Source organism: Asterias rubens, chromosome 1 (assembly GCF_902459465.1).
Source record: "Asterias rubens chromosome 1, eAstRub1.3, whole genome shotgun sequence".
Classification (NCBI taxonomy): Eukaryota; Metazoa; Echinodermata; class Asteroidea; order Forcipulatida; family Asteriidae; genus Asterias; species Asterias rubens.
Window position 1 is genome coordinate 27,525,549 of NC_047062.1, and position 20,380 is coordinate 27,545,928.

The window sequence follows — 20,380 nt, forward strand, 5'->3', positions numbered from 1 at the left end:
TTGACCTTTTTTTTTTTCAAGTTACAAAAAGATTAATCCTAGCCCTTTTCACGCAATAAGTCAAAAAACAACCGCAGATTGAAAAATAAAAAATAGTGCGTCTTTGCACGACCACCATGCAAAATAATTCCCCAAAATACAACAGAATAAAACAAAATCAATAGGAAAACATCTTATGCTAAACAGTAAAACTATAATACTCTTTTTTGTACGTCCAAGGTATCCAAAATGTTTCATGTTTGAACAATGAAGCCGACACGTTATGTAGTTTTTCTTAAACATGCTAAATATTTCTAAGGAACTGCTGAGAATTCACCAGCGCCAATGTTGTATGAATTTAGCTCGGGCACCAACGCTGGTTAGTACTGCAATTTTCGGACACCAGATTCTCCCGAAAGTCTTAATCTCAAGGCGGTTGTAACTAATTTCGTAAGCTGTTGCGCAATTTTTCCAACGGAGGGCGGCACTCTCCCACTATCACTAGCGTTCAATGTTTCTTGCATTATAGTTTGTTGCACGCAAAGTAACAAGACTACTAGGCCTGTATATTGAAAACACTGTTTGAGAGTGTGTGTCGCTGGATAGTGCGTTTGTGTACTGTGTAGTTTTGCGTTGTGTTATGTGTGATTGTGAGCCGGTCATCATAAATAATCATAATAATAATAATGAGAACTTATAAAGCGCACAAATCCATCAAAGTGCTCATGGCGCTAAATACAAAGAATAATATTTACATGTACAATAACCAAAATTGAAAGGTAAGCCTAAGCTAAGAAGAAATCCAGAACATGTTGAAGAGAAATACAATACAAATGCAATATCAAAGAAAACATCGAAGGGTAGAAATCAAACCATTTTCTCAAATACTTGGTTGAAAAGATGTGTCTTAAGGTTTTTCTTAAATTGTGTTAAAGAAACAGATGATTTTACTAGTGCTGGCAATTTGTTCCATAGGCGTGGGGCAGCATGTGAGAAAAATCGGTGGGCTCCCCATGAATGATTGGATATGGGCTCAATAAGGAGACTAGAATTGTAAGACCGGAGTTTGCGAGGAGGATTGTATGGTTTGAGTAGATCATCAATATATGCAGGGGCATTGTTGGTGAGTGATTTATACACAAAAAGCAGAAGTTTATACTTAACTCTACTGCTTACGGGTAAAAACCAGTGTAATTCTTTCAAAATCGGAGTTATATGACAGGACTTTTTATTTAAGGTGATAACACGAGCAGCATAGTTCTGAATACGCTGAAGTCGTTCAATTTGAGTATTAGGAAGACCATATAGAAGTGAGTTACACATGTCAAGTCTGGAAACGACGACGGAGTGGACTATTTGCTCAGTTGCTTTTTGTGTTAAATATTTCCTCACTTTGCCTATATTACGAATGTGAAATGTTGTAGAACGTGCAATACTAGAAATATGTGAATTAAGTGTCATGGAAGAGTCGAAGATCACACCAAGATTACGAGCTTTGGTAACAGCGGTAACTTCGGAGTCACCTATATTAATATGGGGAATAGTAACTTTAGAGAGTTGTTGGCGTAAACCAAGTATCATAAATTCAGTCTTGTTATCATTAAGTTTAAGGAAATTGTCTTGCATCCAAACACGAATTTCACCAACACACATGTTTCAATACGACTGATGCTCTCATCAGCAAAATGTTTGGATGGTTTAAAAGAGAACTACAACTGAGTGTCATCAGCATATACATGATAGTTCAGTTTGTGTTTCAGGATGATGCTATGAACTGGGTAGGTGTACACCGTGAACCACAGCGGTCCAAGAACCGACCCCTGAGGGACTGAAAAATCATGAACAACTGGGTCCGATGTGGAATTGCCAATGCGTACATGTTGTGGTCTGTTTTGCAAATAGGATTGGCACCATTTAAGGGCATTGCCCTGTAAACCAATAATATCACGTAGTCTCTTGAGCAAAATAGTGTGATCCACGGTGTCAAAAGCCGCACTTAAATCAAGCAGAATCAGGGCAGTCACATGGCCTTCATCCATAGCACATAAAATGTCATTTTGCACCCGCAATATCGCCGATTCAGTGCTATGCTTGGACCTGTATGCTGATTGAAATTTATCAGCAAGGCCAGAGTCAGAGATAACAGTATTCAAACTGGAGGCGACTATGCGCTCAATGGTCTTGCCAACAAACTTCAAATTAGCCACCGGTCTGTAGTTAGAAAAAGTCTCAATATCTAAACCTGGCTTCTTGATTAGGGGACGAATGTAAGCAGTCTTAAGACTGTCTGGAAAATTACCTTGCTCAAAGGACTTGTTCACAATAGTAGTAATAAGAGGTGCTAGAACATTAATACACCTTTTAAGAAGATGTGTAGGTATGGGGTCCAGTTCACGATTTCATGATTTCGCGGTACCTTTATGAACGAATCTTGGAAGTGTAATCATCTCTTTTAACCCGGGTCCTAATGTAACAATTACATGTAGATACAAAATAAGTTGGGGATGATTTCAAATTTAAAAATAATTGTCACCAGTTCAACTTGTTATGGCAGTAGCATATTATTGTATTGGCTTTGGCAAACTCAAGGGTTGGCTGTACATGGACATAATTATTATCTCCAACCCATTGTCTGGTGTATACCTGAGCTAGACCGCGAACACTAATCCTTCACCCCTTAGTGGCTTACTTAGGAGCTGCCTTGTCCATGTAATCTGAACAACAAAAGGCACCAACAATAGAGTTCGATAATGAGGGACCTTAAAAACCAGTGAAGCGCTTAATCCATCTTGGGACAGGCACATGACAATTTTGGGACGGACTCGTTCTAGAACGAGTCTGACCGTGGGCGGCAGCGTTCTTAATTTATCTATGGTCCCTTAGGGTACACCTGATCCCATAATTGTTTGGCCAGTACTTGGCTTCTTCTTCCCACAATACCCTCATCAAATTAGGCCAGTACCTGGCTTCTTCTTCCAATGAACACGTGACCTTAACCATTACTGGGCACCACGCCCGTGGTAATTAATTGGCAAAAAATTGCCACACCACAACAAATTTGGCCAACAGGGCTTCTTCTTCCAATGAACACGTGACACAACCATTAATGGGCACCACCCCCCTATTACTTATTTAAATGGTAAACAACATTTTTGTTTGTTAAACACTCCCACAAACCTTGGGCACCATGCCCCAAATTATTTAACTGACATGTTTTTACATGCTAAAACTGAGGAGAAAATCATTTTTGTTACATTTTTTTACTCATTTCTCAAAAACTACAGCACATCAGTAAGTAATACATTATTTTAAAGGAAGCTTTCCACTATCATTACATGTATCTTCAAACACATGTAAGTAAATCTTTTTTAGCATGTAAAAACGTGCCAGTTAAATAATTTGGGGCGTTGTGCCCAAAGTTTGTGGGTGTGTGTGTAACAAATACAAAATTTGTTTGCCAAATAAGTAATAGGGGCATAGTGCCCATTAATGGTTGTGTCACGTGTTCATTGGAAGAAGAAGCCCTGTTGGCCAAATTTGTTGTGGTGTGGCAATTTTTTGCCAGTTAATTACCACGGGCGTGGTGCCCAGTAATGGTTGAGGTCACGTGTACATTGGAAGAAGAAGCCATGTTGGCCAAATTTGTTGTGGTGTGGCAATTTTTTGCCAGTTAATTACCACGGGCGTGGTGCCCAGTAATGGTTGAGGTCACGTGTACATTGGAAGAAGAAGCCATGTTGGCCAAATTTGTTGTGGTGTGGCAATTTTTTGCCAATTAATTACCACGGGCGTGGTGCCCAGTAATGGTTGAGGTCACGTGTACATTGGAAGAAGAAGCCATGTTGGCCAAATTTGTTGTGGTGTGGCAATTGTGTTTTGTGTTAGAAAAAAGTACCCAGCCCCTTTAAAGGAAGCTTTCTACTATCAGTTTCTTCAAACTGTGTGAGTTGATTGTATAAATCTTTGGACATTGTTTACAAAAAGTATCCAGACCCGTTGATCACAAGTAATTCCAAATTTTTGGGGGTAACCTGCAGGGGCAGGGACCCCCGCAAAATACCAGCATGTATAAGGGGAACCACGAGAAAGGTACCAAGGCCCCCGATTTGCAAGGCCATGCAATTGGGCCGTACAACCAACTCACTGCTTCGTGGGTTATTGTGTTCAATCAGCAATGTACTGCACGCTGGCATGGACATTTTGTTTTTGTTTTCCTTTCTACGAATGTTTAATCAATGATTTCACTCTTAAATACTGTCATGATTTGCCTCATGCAAATAATAGTAGCTTTAAGAGGGCAATGCTTCCTAACTAAGCTCCTCCGCGGACACCGCAATTAAGATGCTCACAGTCACAAAGAGACTGCATTTAAAAAAATTAATTAAAAGCGAAGAGATAAAAGAGAAGCCATGGTTTTTAGGATACTGGTTGGCAGTATATTTTTGAGACGGATCAAGCATAGCAGTGTTTGGGATTGCAGTATTTGTAAAAGATAACTTATTTTATTTATGTTCTTTGATCCAGGATCCTGTCATCCTTTCTTGTGTGCTGTCAACTATTTCAACCCTGTTCCCCATTGTCAAAGAAAATCAAGAACTTATGAATAGTTTTCTTGATAAGGTAAGAGCAGTTGCCTCTTATTTTTGGACCCTCAAGGTCAAATGTAAAGGTCATTAGAAACCAGCGCTATGGTCACTTTTTGACTTTAAATGGCTTGTAATTTGACTTATGAAATATTGACGACTTGTGAAGAAACTAACTAACCAAAAGGGAAATGTATGTTGAAAAGACCTTGAACGCAGACTATTCACGAAAGCTACATAGCACTCTTCAACGATGATCACTGGAGCGTGACTGTGCTCTACTGTATACACTACTTGTCAACACCACCTTGTCTCTTTGTTCACTTCCAATGGAGGAAATGCGTAGTTTAGAATTTGTGAGACTTTCTAATTATGTTTTGAACCTGAAAAAAAGGTTAAATGTTGTCAAACTTTGTGTAGCGATTAAAGCTTTTTGCAAGACCTTGCTGGAATAGCTTCTGTACTTTAAATATGAAAAGATGAAACTCAAAGAGTTTAGCACAGGTTCCACTTGAATGTGCTAAAACAATGAAAACCTCAAATGGTCATAACTTCTTGGCAATGTCCCTTTGACCATCAGGTGATCAAATTATTGGTTTTTCTGTCAGTCCTTGGTTCTATCTGACTATCAGCAGCTCGCCATGGCAGCTTCGCTGTTCTAGTTTAAGATTGTAATCAGATATGCGATTTGGTTGGTTTGCAGATATTTTCAGCTGCTGTGTTCTCCCTTCCCGGACAAACAAAGGTACTGTTTTTTATTTGTTACTTTACTATCTTGATATTAGGCCGTATAACTTTGTTTATGTTTTTATGGTTTTCGTGCACCTTTTTTTTAAAAATATTCACTATCAGATGAGCTCTGCCATTAACTGCCTGTTATATTTAGTTAGTATGAAGTCACTCTCGTTTGAACAGAGGATTTAATGTACAACAAAATTAAAAGGTAAAAATATTTATTTAAAAGTTTGGTTGTATCTTTTCAGATTTCTCTTACATGTACAACTACATGTACAGCAGGAGGAATTGGACTGAGTTTCCTAATTGTGTGAAAGAAAGAATCTCACAAAATTATGTTTTTTTCCTCAAAGTTTTATTTTGCTCCTTTTATTTTACCTGTCCCCTTCTATGGGCACTATACATTTGTCATTCATTTCACTCAAAGATGCATAACATTTTTAATTCTCATGTATTAAAGTGTCTATGTTCTTAGCATTATTTTGTTTTACACCAACAATTGTACACGGCCTTTGACACCCCTTGTTTTACATGTACTCTTTGCATGACTTATTTTGGGTAAAACAAAGGCAAGTTCAACTGAGTGGGATATGGACCTGTGACCTCCAGATAATCGTGCCAGGGCTTTATCAACTAAGCATTCTTGCCCTTACAGTACATGTATGTTTGCAGTCTCCCTAATTTGCCAATATCGTTGTTCTTGGCTGCCAGTTACAAGCAAGTCTGCCTGTAACTACCATATCAACCAGAGATCACATCGATGTTTACCATACATGTACATGTACAACTTGGAAGTTGTGCAGGAGAGGGATGGGACTTTTGTTTAATATCTAGTAATAAATCACAAGGAAAACTTAATGTACATGTAACAAAGTCTTAAAGGATAAATGGTTCAAAAGCACAAGACACTATTAAACCATGAAACTCAAAAATCATTAATGATTTATAAATGACTCAATGTGAAAATACATTTGTAAATGTTTGTGAAGAAAAGGTGTAAGTTAAATGTGGCAAAATAAAAATCAAAAATGCCTTTCAAGGGGATGTAGAAATTTCAGATTTTCAAATGTCTGAAAACAAAATTGTATTGATTATGTTTAGCATTTAAGGTTAAATATGTGTTATGTTTTGAGTACGATTGAGCCTTTGGCCTATTTAGGATAATAGTGTGGATCTTACCTGTATTCTCAGAAGACGAGGACTCGACCTGTACAGAATGTCCGGAGGCATGCTTGTTCTGCACTATTGAAGATATGCAGAGACAACTCAATGTTCATGGTGGTATGTTTACTATTGTTTTTCTTTTGGTTGTTGTTCTTCTTAGGGTTTTTAAAATCTGTCAAACTGTTTACTTTATAAAACATACCAGCAGTACACTGTGTTTTTAAATGTGTTTTTGAAGGTAAAGGAACCGTGTTCTGAAAAATGTCTGAGTCATGTGCAGTATATTTTTGTGTGAATCTTTTGGAGCTTCTTGAATAAATGTTTTCCTTTGAAAATATTTCTGCCACAATAAAACCCTGACTTGATAACATTGATTAAAAAAAAGAAGCAACTATGTGTTTACTGTGAATCATGCTGTAATCCGAGAATTCTCAGACTTATTGCCTTCAATGAAGTCAAGTACAAATCATATGAGTCTACTTCACTCTACTTACTGGTAGAGTCGAATTACTAATTTGTGTATTCCCCATGCCACTGGGCAATATTGCTAAAAACTTTCACACACAATAGAGCCCTCCACCGTCCTACCCATGCCCCGTCTTGGTCCGTTTGCTGATCGCTCGGGAAATTCCGAGCACATTCCAATCATGCCGTGCTGCGCTAGGCCTGAATAACTCTGACGTAGCAGTATCAGCATAATTTCCCACAGTCTGGTATCTGTACGTCTTCGGTGCAACGCAACCAGAAACAGCCAGGCTTCCTCGTATGTTAGTTGGTGTGTAGGGCTTGTACATTTACGTTCGTCTTTTAATTTTTGTAAACATGATTGCTGTAGAACGATGTGTGAATTTTAGTCTGCCTAAAATACGTTTTTAGGGAAGATTTTGAGAATTTTTGTAAGTGCAATTAATTGAGGAGAATGGAATCTTAAAATGTTATGCACGAGGATGTTTAGCAACAGAGCTAACAAAATAGATCGATGTACACGAGCATGGGATTTTCTGGCATTTTTAGTCTTAGTCCAAAGGGTAACTTTGTACATGTAGGTAAAAATAATTATAGGGTCACAGTGCCTGAAAGTACTTTTTATGCAGAAAAAACTAAACACTACATCCAAAATTTCCGTATCATACTCACACAGCTTGGTCAAAATCAACCGGTGGTCGACCACCATTAAATATCTAAGCCTATGAGTAATTTGACACGTCTTCGCGAAGATAAGAAGCCCAGCCACAACACCACGTTGGCATTCGGTTGTGTACTGTGTGCATATATACAAGAAGGTACATGTACATGTCAGACATATCCTTTGCCGACGCACTTGGCCACAATTAGACGTGACATGTAATGGAGGACAATTTTCGCCCAAAACTGTGCTTTATAGTTAAGTGCCGATAGCCATGCAGGATATCTTTCTTTATTTTCGAAATAATCTGCAAATATACCCATACAAGTTACAAGTTCTCTCATCCGCAAATAAAACACTCGACTCCTCGAGTCTTGCCGATGCGGTCAGCAATATTGTTATAGTATTTTTTCATTGACTGACAATTTCTTCCCTCTAACAATCGATCGCAACCGCTGATCTCTAATTAATAATAACATAAAGATCAGTGATCGCCTTTGCATGCACAACAAAACGCACATGGTGTGTATTTCCCCGGGTTCCCGCCGTAGCATGATGCAGCGAGGCTTTTACTCGACACGTCGGGTGCATGCAAGTTACCAGGCTGGCCCGCTTGTCTGTTTCCAGTTGTGCGCGTGCGTAGTATTTTGTTGACCCACACGTTGAATATGTATGTGAGGTGACATAACTCAAACATGCACACGGACCAAGACGTTTCTCCGGGGCGATGAGTGGACTATAAGTCAGGTGAGTCGTTGCGCGCGCTGTCGGTGAATTGGCCGCGGTGTGCGTGAAAAGGAAACGAGAAACGTCTTGCACCAAGACTACCCATTCCCCTTTCAACCCATTCAACCCAACTGAAGGTTAAACGCCCCAGCAAGACTAAGAAGCTGGTGCTTGGGGGTAACCAAAAGAGGTAAAGGTGGCTCCGGAGCACACCGCGCCCTCTCTCGACCCGGCTTCGGGGTCGCTGCATCCCCCCTCTATGTTTTGTAGCTTCTGTACCAACTTATGCGCTTGCAGTGTATTGAAGGCTGATGAGAAATCAAAAAATAGTGTTGTAACGTAAATTTTAGGTTGATCAAGATGACTCAGGATATTTTGAACTAGTGTGGTTACAGCATTATCTACCTATGCAAACTGGCAAGGATCGGCAAAAATCCTGGTATGTTTCAGGAGAAGTTCTTTCACAATGCTCTCAACACATTTCATTAAAATGGCGGTAAGAGCTACTCACTGATAATCATTCAAAGCTGAAGGTTTGGCTGTTTTTGGAATTTGGACAACATTTGACGACTTTTGACACATTTTTAGAATCTTTCCAGAGATCCCATCTGGGCCCTTTGCTTTGTTGACTTTTAATATCTTCTATGCAATTTCAACGGTTTGCAAGCTGAGTTGGTTTGCGTTTTCTGTGCTTGCATTGGTTTCTAAAATTCTGCAGATGGCAGTATTAAAAATCGCTAAAAATCATAACGTCCAAGCGACCAAAGACAACATTCAGCTTGTTTGTGAAATCAGGTACATGTAGGTTCTCTGGTGCAATGTTAATTTTCCTGTTCTTTAGACCACGACCTGTTTTGGTTTTTAGACCCTGCCAAGCCTTTTTGGGTTTCTTTAGGCTAAAATGGTCCTCTTTTTGTTTTCCATAATTGCGCTTACCATGTGATTTCACGTAAAATTTTCCGTTTTTCTCCCACATTGTGATTTTCAACGGCTAGTACTTTCCGTTTTAAGAGGTTACGTATCTCCTGTGTTATCCATGGCTTATTGTTGGGATAGAGTTTATGTTCTATTTGCTGAAACAGTCAAATCCTCACAAAAATTGATAAACAATTTTCCTATGTGACCGTCGTGTTTTGCTCAATGCAGACCATTCCATGCGGTCCCTAAATGATCAGAACTCAGTAACCCCTGAGCTGATTAGTTTCATTCGCACTTTAAAATAGAGGGTAATCCCTCTCAATAAGGTGATGTTATACTCTATAATTTACTGCCATACTAGTCATTGTAAGACCAAGCAGAGAATCAGATTTATTGTTTGAGATCCCATTGAATGCTTCAGAAAATGCTGTAAAAAAGAGGTACTAGTTCTTGAGGTAAATTCCCTCCTTTTAAATTTGATTTTTAGCTCGCAAAATGGAAAGTTGTGTCAGCCCAAGGTTTGAACTCAAAACCTGATATGTTTCATTTCTAAGAAGGGGTAATGCTGTGTGATTTTTTTAAATTACAGTTCACTTTTTCGAGCCATGCATTTTTCGCCCGGATCAGCTTATTTCCTCTTTTTTTATATTCTGAGTTGAACAAAATTGAATCAAAATTGAACAATACTATACAAAATCATTACAATTTTGTAATTTCCTCTATTTTGGTGAAGTTACAGTTGCTCGCCTGTTTTCCGCGTGCTTCTACAGTTACAGTTTTGCAACAGAGCAATAGTTACAGTTCAGAACAAATTTAATCAGTTTGTTGTAAAAAAAAATCTACCTTTGATTTAATTGCAAAGATCAAGAAATGTTTTTACACTTTATTGTGAACGGAATGGCCCAAGTTTAGGTTTTACGGACAAAGGCACAGCTTCAAGTTTAGGTTTTACGGACGAGCGCAAGGCTTCACATTTAATTGTTAATGGAATGGCGCTAGCTTAGGTTTTACGGACGAACACACGGCTTCACACTTAATTGTGAATGGAATGGCCCTAGTTTAGGTTTTACGGACGAACGCACAGCTTCACACTTAATTGTCTCCTGGTCTGGGGCTCTACTTGAAAACTGTGACCATCCAGTGTATCTAGGTGTCACCCTAGACCGCTGCCTCTCCTTCAAGACCCATGTTGAGAAGACCAAAGCCAAAGTCTGTGCAAGAAATAACATTGTAAGCAAAGTTACTGGAATAAGATGGGGTGCCAGCCCGGACACTCTTCGATCAACGGCCTTAGCACTTTGTTATTCATCTGCAGAGTATGCGTGCCCAGTCTGGGCTAGATCCACCCACGCTAAGAAGATCAAAAGAAATGTTGTCCGAGCAATAACTTGTAAAAAACTTGGCGTATCAACTCCAAACTTGGTTTGTGGTTTAGTTATGGGATCCCCCAGAAGCCTTTTGTTTGTGGACCCCCTCAGATAAATATTAAGCTCTTATATGGCTAAAACAAAAGAAATGTTGTCCGAGCAATAACTCGAAAAGGACTTGGCGTATTACTTCCAAACTTGGTTTGTGGATTACTTTAGGGATCCCCCAGAATCCTTTTGTTTGTGACCCCCTCAGGGTATCAAGGTCATTGTGGTTTAAACAATAACTCGAAAAGGACTTGTGTAGCAACTCCAATCTCAGCGGGGCATTTGTGTTGTCAACACATTTGCTTAAGTGCTTGAGCTAGTAATCGCTCGTGAAATAGGTTTACGCTTAAGCAATTTTTTTGCTATGTTAAGCAAACAAATTTGCTTACCATTAAGCAGCTCTATGAAATTGGGCCCTGGACTTAGAAAAACAGATACTTTATCCCACATCTGGAAGCTTTTTCAGCAAGGCTGCCATGTCCCCATCATCTATGACCACAGCAACTTTGATTATGGGGGATGCAAGTTGGTGCAGCTACTGAGAATGCTCTCTGACCATAGCGGGTATGTGTGCGTGGACCATTGGAAAGTTGAGGATGAATGTTGAATGTTGATCGAAGGCTCATGGATAAAGAAGTCAACTTTTGTGAGATGAGACTATTGATGTATGCGGGTGCGAGGCCATGTATTGCTTTGTAGACAAGGAGAAGAATTTTGAACTGAATCCGCTTGAGAATAGGTAGCCAGTGTAGAGAACGAAGAACGTACATACATGTACGCTTGGCTTTTTGTCAGTGTGACATAACACTTTAGGAGAGAATACATGTACAGCAAGACTTGACGTGGTATTTGATCGCTAGATTGGAGAGGGCTCCATCAAGGCAGTGACACGGTCAAAGAGAATGGGAAAGAAAAAGCCATTTCGAAAATTCATCAATAGACCCAGGTCCCACTCCTACAGCACAGGTATGGGCTGATTATAAGTTGTTGTCGGACGTCTTCCTAGAGAAGTGCAAGGGTCTATTCAAAAGATGAGGAATAGTAACAGGTGGGGGTTCCTTGATGTTACGGATGCCATGTTCCTCGAGGAGAGATGATGATTTGAGGAAACCTTGGCAGGATGACACCAGGTTGATGCTCCAAGCATAGAGACATTCAATGAAGGGTGTAAAAGAGTGATTTGCAGGTGGAGAAATGTCACTTCTGGTGAACTTAAAGTGTTCAAAAGCATCAGAAGTTTGGAAAGAAGTGCATGTTAACCGATATGTGCAGTATCTGAGACACTTGCACAACCTGTGAAGGACTACCTGCTCATCTTCCATGCCCTTACATGATGAGACTTAGCCTCTCACATGACCATTGGAAAAATAAAGTCTTTGAGAAGCAACTACTGAGAAATTGCTCTCATTGAGCAGTTTGTGCATCACTTGTGCACCTTGGTAAAAATCATCAATTATGCCAGGCTTCAAATCTTTGGTAAATAAGGTGAAGAAGCGTCTGGAGATGTTACCGCAAACAAGAGATGCACTGGAACTTCACTTCCTTTAAAAAAAAAGTTGTTTGAAACAAATATATGCACCATTGAGATGGGGAGTACAAACAAATTTGCTTCTCTCAAGATACACACACACTATTCAATAAAATCACACTTTTACGCTTTGTTTTTTCTATACATTTGTGTACATGGGCAAAGTTTATCGGTAATGTTGTAATGTCAACATAAAGTTAAAAATGCATTTATGGATAGATCTATCAAATGTGGTTAAATTTTATATACATTTTGAAAATATTGATTTTTGTCCTTATTTGACCTTTTGACCTCAAAATGACCTTAAAATTCAAAATCAAGCTTGGCATCCCCCCTATTTGTCATCCTGAGCCCATGATCCATACATCTGGCATGGATGCTAGCCATTAACAAACTGTGCCGTCCGAAGTTTAATTTAACACTTTGGCTGATCTACATGTACTATCACCCACAGTTGATGCTTTCAAACGAGTCTCAAAACCGATTTGTTCTAGTGTTTTATTATCATTATTATTATATACATTGTAAACTAGACTAGTCTGATCGAAATCTTTCTCAAACAAGTTGTTTCAACAAGAATGTGTTTAGTCCATAATACATGTAATAGTTATTCATAAATACCCCAGACAGTTTCTCTACTCCTGTTGGTGAAGAGTGCGTCACGTGGGGTTGTTTAAATGGTTAATAACGACCAGTGTTTATAACCGGCTGGCGTCCGCGTGTCAGGCGCGCAAGATTATCACGCGGAATGCAATTCATAGCTATTAGTAACAGCGCGTAATCCAATTCTAAGCGCACGCGCTAATCTATTTCTAAGCGCGCGCGCACACACACAACCCACGCGCAACAGACTCTTCACAAAGTTTTCAACTGTCAAAGTGTCTGTAATTGTATTTTTAAAATGTTTTTTAACAAAAGCGCATTTATGAATGGGAATAAAAGAGTAGTGACTCGTTCTTAAGCGTCCGTTGTCCTTGCAGGGTCGTTGCCGTGCGCTAAAGGCCCCCGCCTTCGGCTCGGGGTCGGGCCTTTATCACACGGCAATTCGACCCTGCCGGCTTTAAACAGCTGTGTAAGAACTCATTGCTACCCTTTTATTCCCTTAGTATTGATAGCAAAAGATGGTTTTTGGTCTTTGGTTACATTATTTGATCAAAATGCGACATTGCAATGAGAAACAGACTATTGTTCAGTTTAATAAGTAGCATTTTTGTTTTCAATCCCATGCAGCATTTCTTTGATCACCTCTATGCCCGGATCAACAAGTTAAATGAAGATGCAGATCAGCTCACTCAGTTGGAAAAAAGCACATTGAATGAAGCACTTATCCTTCTCAGCAATGAGTTTAAACATCTTGATAAGCAGAGTGCCCTCATACAAGAAATCATGCAACCATTTACAGTTAAGTGGATGGCAGATACACTTAAAAAGTAAGTGTCTGTGTTGTTTGTTTATTTTTTGGTTTCTTTGTTTTTATTCTGGTATAAAGAATTATATGCCCTGGTGTTATATACATGTACATGTATGGTTCAACTGTAATAACTTGTGAACAACTCTTACATTTTTTAACCCTCTCATGCAATATTAAACATAACGTCATTCACTCCTCATTGCGCCATGAACATTCACTTAATTTCCTGCCGTACATAGAAATCATTGTATAACTGTCGATGTGATTATTTTCTTGTGTTCCAAGTTGACTTTATTTTGTAGAGGATGAAGTTTTCTTTTGAATGATCAAAGTGGTTTTGTTTGCATTACCAAATTCAAAACATTGTTATGAAGTAAATGTTTGTGTTCTGGAAAGTTGTGCAAGCAAGCTTTTTCAGCTGAACTGTTGGCTGAAAGGAAAACGAAGCTACAAAAGTAATTGAAAATAATCACAATATACCTGTGGAATTGAAAAGGAATGCCTCTTTTACCCACTGTTCTCAAACCCAAAATAAAGGATGGTGCTGGAGGTGGGGCTAATGCTAATAATCACAATATACCTGTGGCATTGAAAAGGAATGCCTCTATTACCCACTGTTCTCCATCCCAAAATAAAGGATGGTGCTGGAGGTGGGGCTAATGCTAATAATCACAATATACCTGTGGCATTGAAAAGGAATGCCTCTATTACCCACTGTTCTCCATCCCAAAATAAAGGATGGTGCTGGAGGTGGGGCTAATGCTAATAATCACAATATACCTGTGGCATTGAAAAGGAATGCCTCTATTACCCACTGTTCTCCATCCCAAAATAAAGGATGGTGCTGGAGGTGGGGCTAATGCTAATAATCACAATATACCTGTGGCATTGAAAAGGAATGCCTCTATTACCCACTGTTCTCCATCCCAAAATAAAGGATGGTGCTGGAGGTGGGGCTAATGCTAATAATCACAATATACCTGTGGCATTGAAAAGGAATGCCTCTATTACCCACTGTTCTCCATCCCAAAATAAAGGATGGTGCTGGAGGTGGGGCTAATGCTAATAATCACAATATACCTGTGGCATTGAAAAGAAATGCCTCTATTACCCACTGTTCTCCATCCCAAAATAAAGGTTGGTGCTGGAGGTGGGGCTAATGCGTGGGGTACGTACAATGCGAAGGTGAATCCTGGCCACTTTCCTCAAACTTTTTTTAGTAAATTTGTTTAAGTTTTTTAGAAATACAATACTTGTTTTATAAACCACACTATACTTGGAATAAAACCTGAAAAATACGAACTCATTAACATCAAAACGAAAAAGAATCTGAAGACGCCTGAAGAATAGGCTGAATTTAAAAAAAATCACATGAATATCAATTATCAAGTGGTGAAACAAAACGTAAATTTGTTTTTCAGAGAGCATGCCAAAACAAATCAGCCAAAACAAACAGAAGTTTGTGAAATTTCCAAACAAAATGAAACGAGTCCGACCATTATGAAACACACGGAGACGGTTTTTACGAAATTAAAAAAGAAAAAAACATGTTATTAGCTTCTACAATGGAATGAAAAATAATATGTGGGGGTTTCCCTTAACTTTTTTCCAATCGCCCGCCGGGCAAATAAAAGAATAAATTGGATCGTCCGCAGGTTTTTTCACTAGCCCGCAAACTGTATATTTTTAAAAAGTTTTTAAGATAAAGATCGTTGATTAAATGAGTAGATTCAAGGAAATTGGGGGTACGTCCATTCCCCTGGGACAGTCGGAGCTCTCGGAGGACTGCGCCGGTGACACTTCGTCGCCCGGCTCGCAGCCCCTCAACCGGCCCAGCAGCCTCAGTCGGCTACGTCGACTGGGGGACCCACTGACCAAGGAGGGAGCCTTCCTGCTCCCCGGTCACCCAGGTTTCCTCTCAGGACCGATCTTCGCACAAGAGACAGAAGACGAAAGACCGTCACGCCTGACATTCACCGTCAACCTCTGATGCGTCTACGTCTGGCTCCCAGAGGGGCAAGCATCGCCGGGGTATCGAGTCATTCCCCCGGGACAATCCGAGCCCTCGGAGGGCTGCGCCGGTGACACTTCGTCACCGGGCTCGCAGCCCTTCAACCGGCCCCCATAGTAGGGAATACATACTTCCGTTGCCCTTCTTTGGTCAGTATGCGTGGGTCTACACAATCAAAGGTTAAACGCCCCAGCAAGACAAAGAAAGCTGGTGCTGGGGGGTAACCGGCTTACCCGGCCCTCGCTGGCCACGTGGGTTCCCCCCTGACAGTCGTTGATGGGCTTTTGCATGGCCGCCTTACCCGATTAGCACCCGCCCACGCCATGGGGTGCATGGCCGAGTGGATAAGAGCACCGAACTCAAGCTCTGATGCTTCTGCTCAGCAGAGTGTGAGTTCGAATCCCGGTCATGACACTTGTGTCCCTGAGCAAGACACTTAACTATAATTGCTTCTCTCAACCCAGGGGTAAATGGGTACCTGTGAGGGCAGAGATGGTTCTTGTGATTGGTTTAGCCGAGTAGTGCATATTTTGCGCACAGGCTGTATACTCCCTAGGGAGCTGAGATGGTTTAAGGAATGATTTAAGGCCCAGTGACCAGGGGTAATATTGTCGGAAGCACTTTGAGACACCCCTCGGGCGTGAAAAGCGCTATATAAAAACGGTCTATTATTATTATTATTATGAGCTGTGGGGCAATTGCGATACTATGGGTTGAAGAATTGTTTACATGGAGCCGGGAAGCTGGGAGTCCCTCGGCATACCTCGCTCACAGGGTCGCCCTCGTCTTCGGGTTAACGGTTGCTCGGGTATCCCGTTCACCCAGGTGAGAAAACAAATTAAAAAATGTTGGTTACAAATAAAAAATAGACCATCACGCTCGACATTTCCCGTCAAGCTCTGACAAGTTTTTTATCTGGCTCCCACAGGGGCAGGCGTCTTCGGTGTAACGAGTCGTTATCCCGGGATGATTTCATGACAGCTTTTCAGACCCTTGTGGCCTCAGTTTCCGTGAGGTTCGTATTTTGCCCCACCAAGCCCGTACATCCAGCCCGACCATTCCGGTCACGACTGGGTGCACTCTGGTGCACTCCCCTCTCAGGTGCCCACCCTCATCGGTGCGGCCCTCGACTTTCGGTGGCGCAGAACACTTGTTAAAAAGCACAGTGTGGACAAAGAAAAAAGACAAAGAAAAAAGACTGGTCACCAGGCAAGTGCCCAAACAAAAGTATGGGGATACGTCTGTCCCGCCAACAGAGAACTAATTAATTACTTATTACATAGGCCTAGCTCTGCTGGCATCGGTAATGTTTTGACCTTTTCAGGAGACAGACGCCTCTAACCCTATCTATGCTAAAATTGTAAACTAACTGGCAAGGTGACCATATAAGAAGACATTAAAAAGCTAAAAAGCGGTATTAAAAGAATAAGTTTTTATATTACATTTAAAAGAGATGGGTTTCTGTTCGCTACGTATGTGAAGCGGTAGCGCATTCCAAAGCTTAGGGGCTGCCACAGAAAAAGCCCTATCACCAAATGTAGTCAACATTTTACCAGAAGGATACTCCAAGAAAATACCATTCTTCCCTGACCTAAGTCAATTATAAGAAGATACTTTCCGGATGGAAACAAGATCCTGTATGTACTTTGGAGAAAGACCATGAAGAGCTTTAAATGTCAACAACATGATTTTAAAATGAATCCTGTATGAAACAGGCAGCCAATGTAATTGACGAAGTATAGGTGTGATGTGATCAAATCGATGTGTGTTCGAAACAATTCTGGCAGCTGCGTTTTGAACCCTTTGTTTAGCTATCTGTGACTTTGGCAGACCATACAAAAGGCTATTACAATAATCAAGACGACTGGTCACAGTATTGTGTAAGGAACTGACTAATGCGTTTGATGTTGTGAAGATGAAAAAAGGCTGCAGAGCAAGATTTATTGATGTGGGTGTTCATTGTAAGTTCAAAATCGAACCAAGACCCAAAGTTACGAACACATTTTGTATGAAAAACAGTAGCTTCACCTATCATTAAATTGGAAATATTAATTTTCTTCAATTGCTGCTTTGATCCGATGATCAAAAATTCACTTTTAGCATCATTAATTAAAAGCTGGTCATGTATCATCCATTGCCTGATGTCCCTAATGCAATCTTCGATTATAGTCACAGCAGCTTGACAAGATTTGTCGTCGTCGGGTCTAAAAGATAGATACAGCTGAGTGTCATCGGCATAGCAATGGACATCAGGCAAATGATGCTCAACGATGTCAAACAATTTAGAGGCATAGACAATAAAAACAAAAATGGTCCTAAGCACGATCCCTGAGGAACACCACAGTTGATGTTAAACTTCTCTGATAAGGTACCTTGAATGGATACACGTTGACTTCTATCTGACAAATAGGACGAAAACCAATCAAGGGCCTTGCCAGTGACTCCACATTTAGACTGAAGACGTTTCAGCAAAATTACATGATCAACAGTATCGAACGCTGCACTAAGGTCTAAAAGGACAAGCAGAATAACATGTTGGGAATTCATCCTCATCAGTAAATCATTTTTAACCTTAATAAGAGCCGTTTCTGTACTATGATGCTTCCGGTAAGATGATTGGAGAACCGGAAACATGGAGTGTTTTGACATGTGACTATAAAGTTGTTCACAAACAGCTCTCTCAGTTAATTTAGAAATAAATTGCAAGTTACTGATTGGACGGTAGTTTTCTAATTTCATGTCAAGATTGGGTTTCTTTAATAAAGGGCATATTAAAGCTTCTTTCCAGTCAGTAGGAAATGTTCCAGAAACTAATGATGAGTTTATAATGTTGGTAATTACTGGAAGCAAAACATCAAGGCACTCACCCACAAGGTTAGTAGGCATGGGATCCAGAGCGCATGATCCCTTAGAAGAATTGACAACAAGTTGTTTTACCTGTGACTCGGTTAATGGTATGAAACTATCAAACAGGATATTACTGGACATTGTTTCAGGTGTAAAAGATAACGGCCTGTCCACAGAGGTTGAAACTTCCAAGTCATCAAGTTTAGCATGAATATTAGATATTTTCTTTACAAAACAGCTACCCATATCATTTGCAAGAGACAGTTTATCTTTAAAAGGTGGGTAGAGGACGTCAACACTATGCCCAAGCAGCTTTTTAGATGCTTTAAATAATTTCCTCTGGTCAGAACTATTACTTTCGATAAAGTCTTTGTAAAAACTGCAGCGAGCTTTATTAAGAAGAAAGGTAACCCTATTTCTTATAAGCTTATATTCTGAAAGATCAGAGACCATGTTTGTTCGTGGCCACTTCTTTTCTGCATGTCTCCTCATCCTCATTACTAGTGGATCCAATACGAGGGCCTGGGTTAACAACATTATCCATAAATATTGTTATGTCATGTGGAGGGTCATGACCAGGAATAACAAGAGTAGTTTGGCCATGTTTAGACCATTTTACTAATGGAACTTTAGAGAAATTAAACCAAGTACGGCACAGCTGTAATGTTACCCCATGACAGGTTGAAAATGACACAACAAAATTAGTCAGACACATGTATTGGTCTGAAGACACAAAATACTCATTTCTACAATCTCAGCATCACGAATAGTCTTGGTTCCAAGACCATTGGTGTTGCGCGGTCACACACAACCAACGTTCCGATCTACCCACGGCAAAAACTGTACACGTGTAATGAACGAACGTTAGCGGGCACTCTTTTTCTCTGATATCTGTATCTCACCATGGTCTCCACCAAGGTCTTGGCCATTTGCAAATTGAAGGCGTGGCCAGACTATGTAAATGACAAGTAATGTTTGAAATATACATACCACGTGATGGATTGAAGATGACTATTCATACTAGATGGAGTCAAAGGTCAATATGAATGACTCATCATCGCATGCATGGATGCTGTGCACACACAGAATACATGTGTACGCTGTACATCTATGATTATATAACGTCGATCACACAACCGTCATGGACACAATCATCATGGCGGCATCCATGAAACAATTCTGTGGTCATTATTAAAGGAAAACAGTGCAATTTCGAGGCTATTTTACATGTATGTGGCTCATAATGTATTTTACTTAAAAATCGTTCCAACCTCAAGCATTTTTCTATAATAAACGTTTTCAAACGCTTTTCACAGACCAACTCGCCCGATCCATTTCCTTCGCAGCAATATGATGATCATGTAGTATGGTAGCTTTGTGCATGGAAGTAGAAATGTAAACACGACAACATTGGTTATTTTTTTATCTGAAACAATCATTGACAACATGCCTAATTTTGCAGAAGTTGGGCAATGGACATTATGTTTGTTAATTTTCAACGACCAGTGTAGGAGGTCCTGTTTTCGAGGTGTCCCTTAAATCGTGGCAGTCTTTTTCCTTCTCTGTGCGTGATGTAAACAGTCCCTAGATAAAAATTGTGTGGTTTTATTTGCCAAGCAAAGAGTCTCCTCTCCCTTGACCAAAACTTAGAAACACGTAAGGCTCCACTGGTTATTTGCACTTGTAAATGCAAAAAGTTTGGTACAATATGTCATAATGTTGAGGCCATATACATGTAAGAATATTTGCCCACCCATAAAGTTTCATCAAACACTATTTCAACTCACAATTCATGATGATAAAATCATGTGACAGAATATTTTGCTGAGCATTCTGGAAAAAAATACAGAGGCTTAAAGAAGCCATGTGCCTTATATCATTTTCTAATATTTTCAGAGATTTTTATTTTTTCACCCTCATATCAACATTATTATTAA

General features: G+C 40.0%; 1 protein-coding gene across 1 annotated transcript in view; it reads left to right on the forward strand.

Moving 5' to 3' along the window:
- The window catches only part of LOC117291901 (exportin-5-like), a 123,862-nt gene that overhangs the window by 63,325 nt on the left and 40,157 nt on the right, over nucleotides 1–20,380 (forward strand). Inside the window, exons 12-15 of the mRNA XM_033773944.1 lie at nucleotides 4,504–4,599; nucleotides 5,266–5,307; nucleotides 6,489–6,578; nucleotides 13,405–13,604. Coding sequence (XP_033629835.1) covers nucleotides 4,504–4,599; nucleotides 5,266–5,307; nucleotides 6,489–6,578; nucleotides 13,405–13,604 — 428 coding nt within the window. The remainder of the gene's footprint in view (nucleotides 1–4,503; nucleotides 4,600–5,265; nucleotides 5,308–6,488; nucleotides 6,579–13,404; nucleotides 13,605–20,380) is intronic.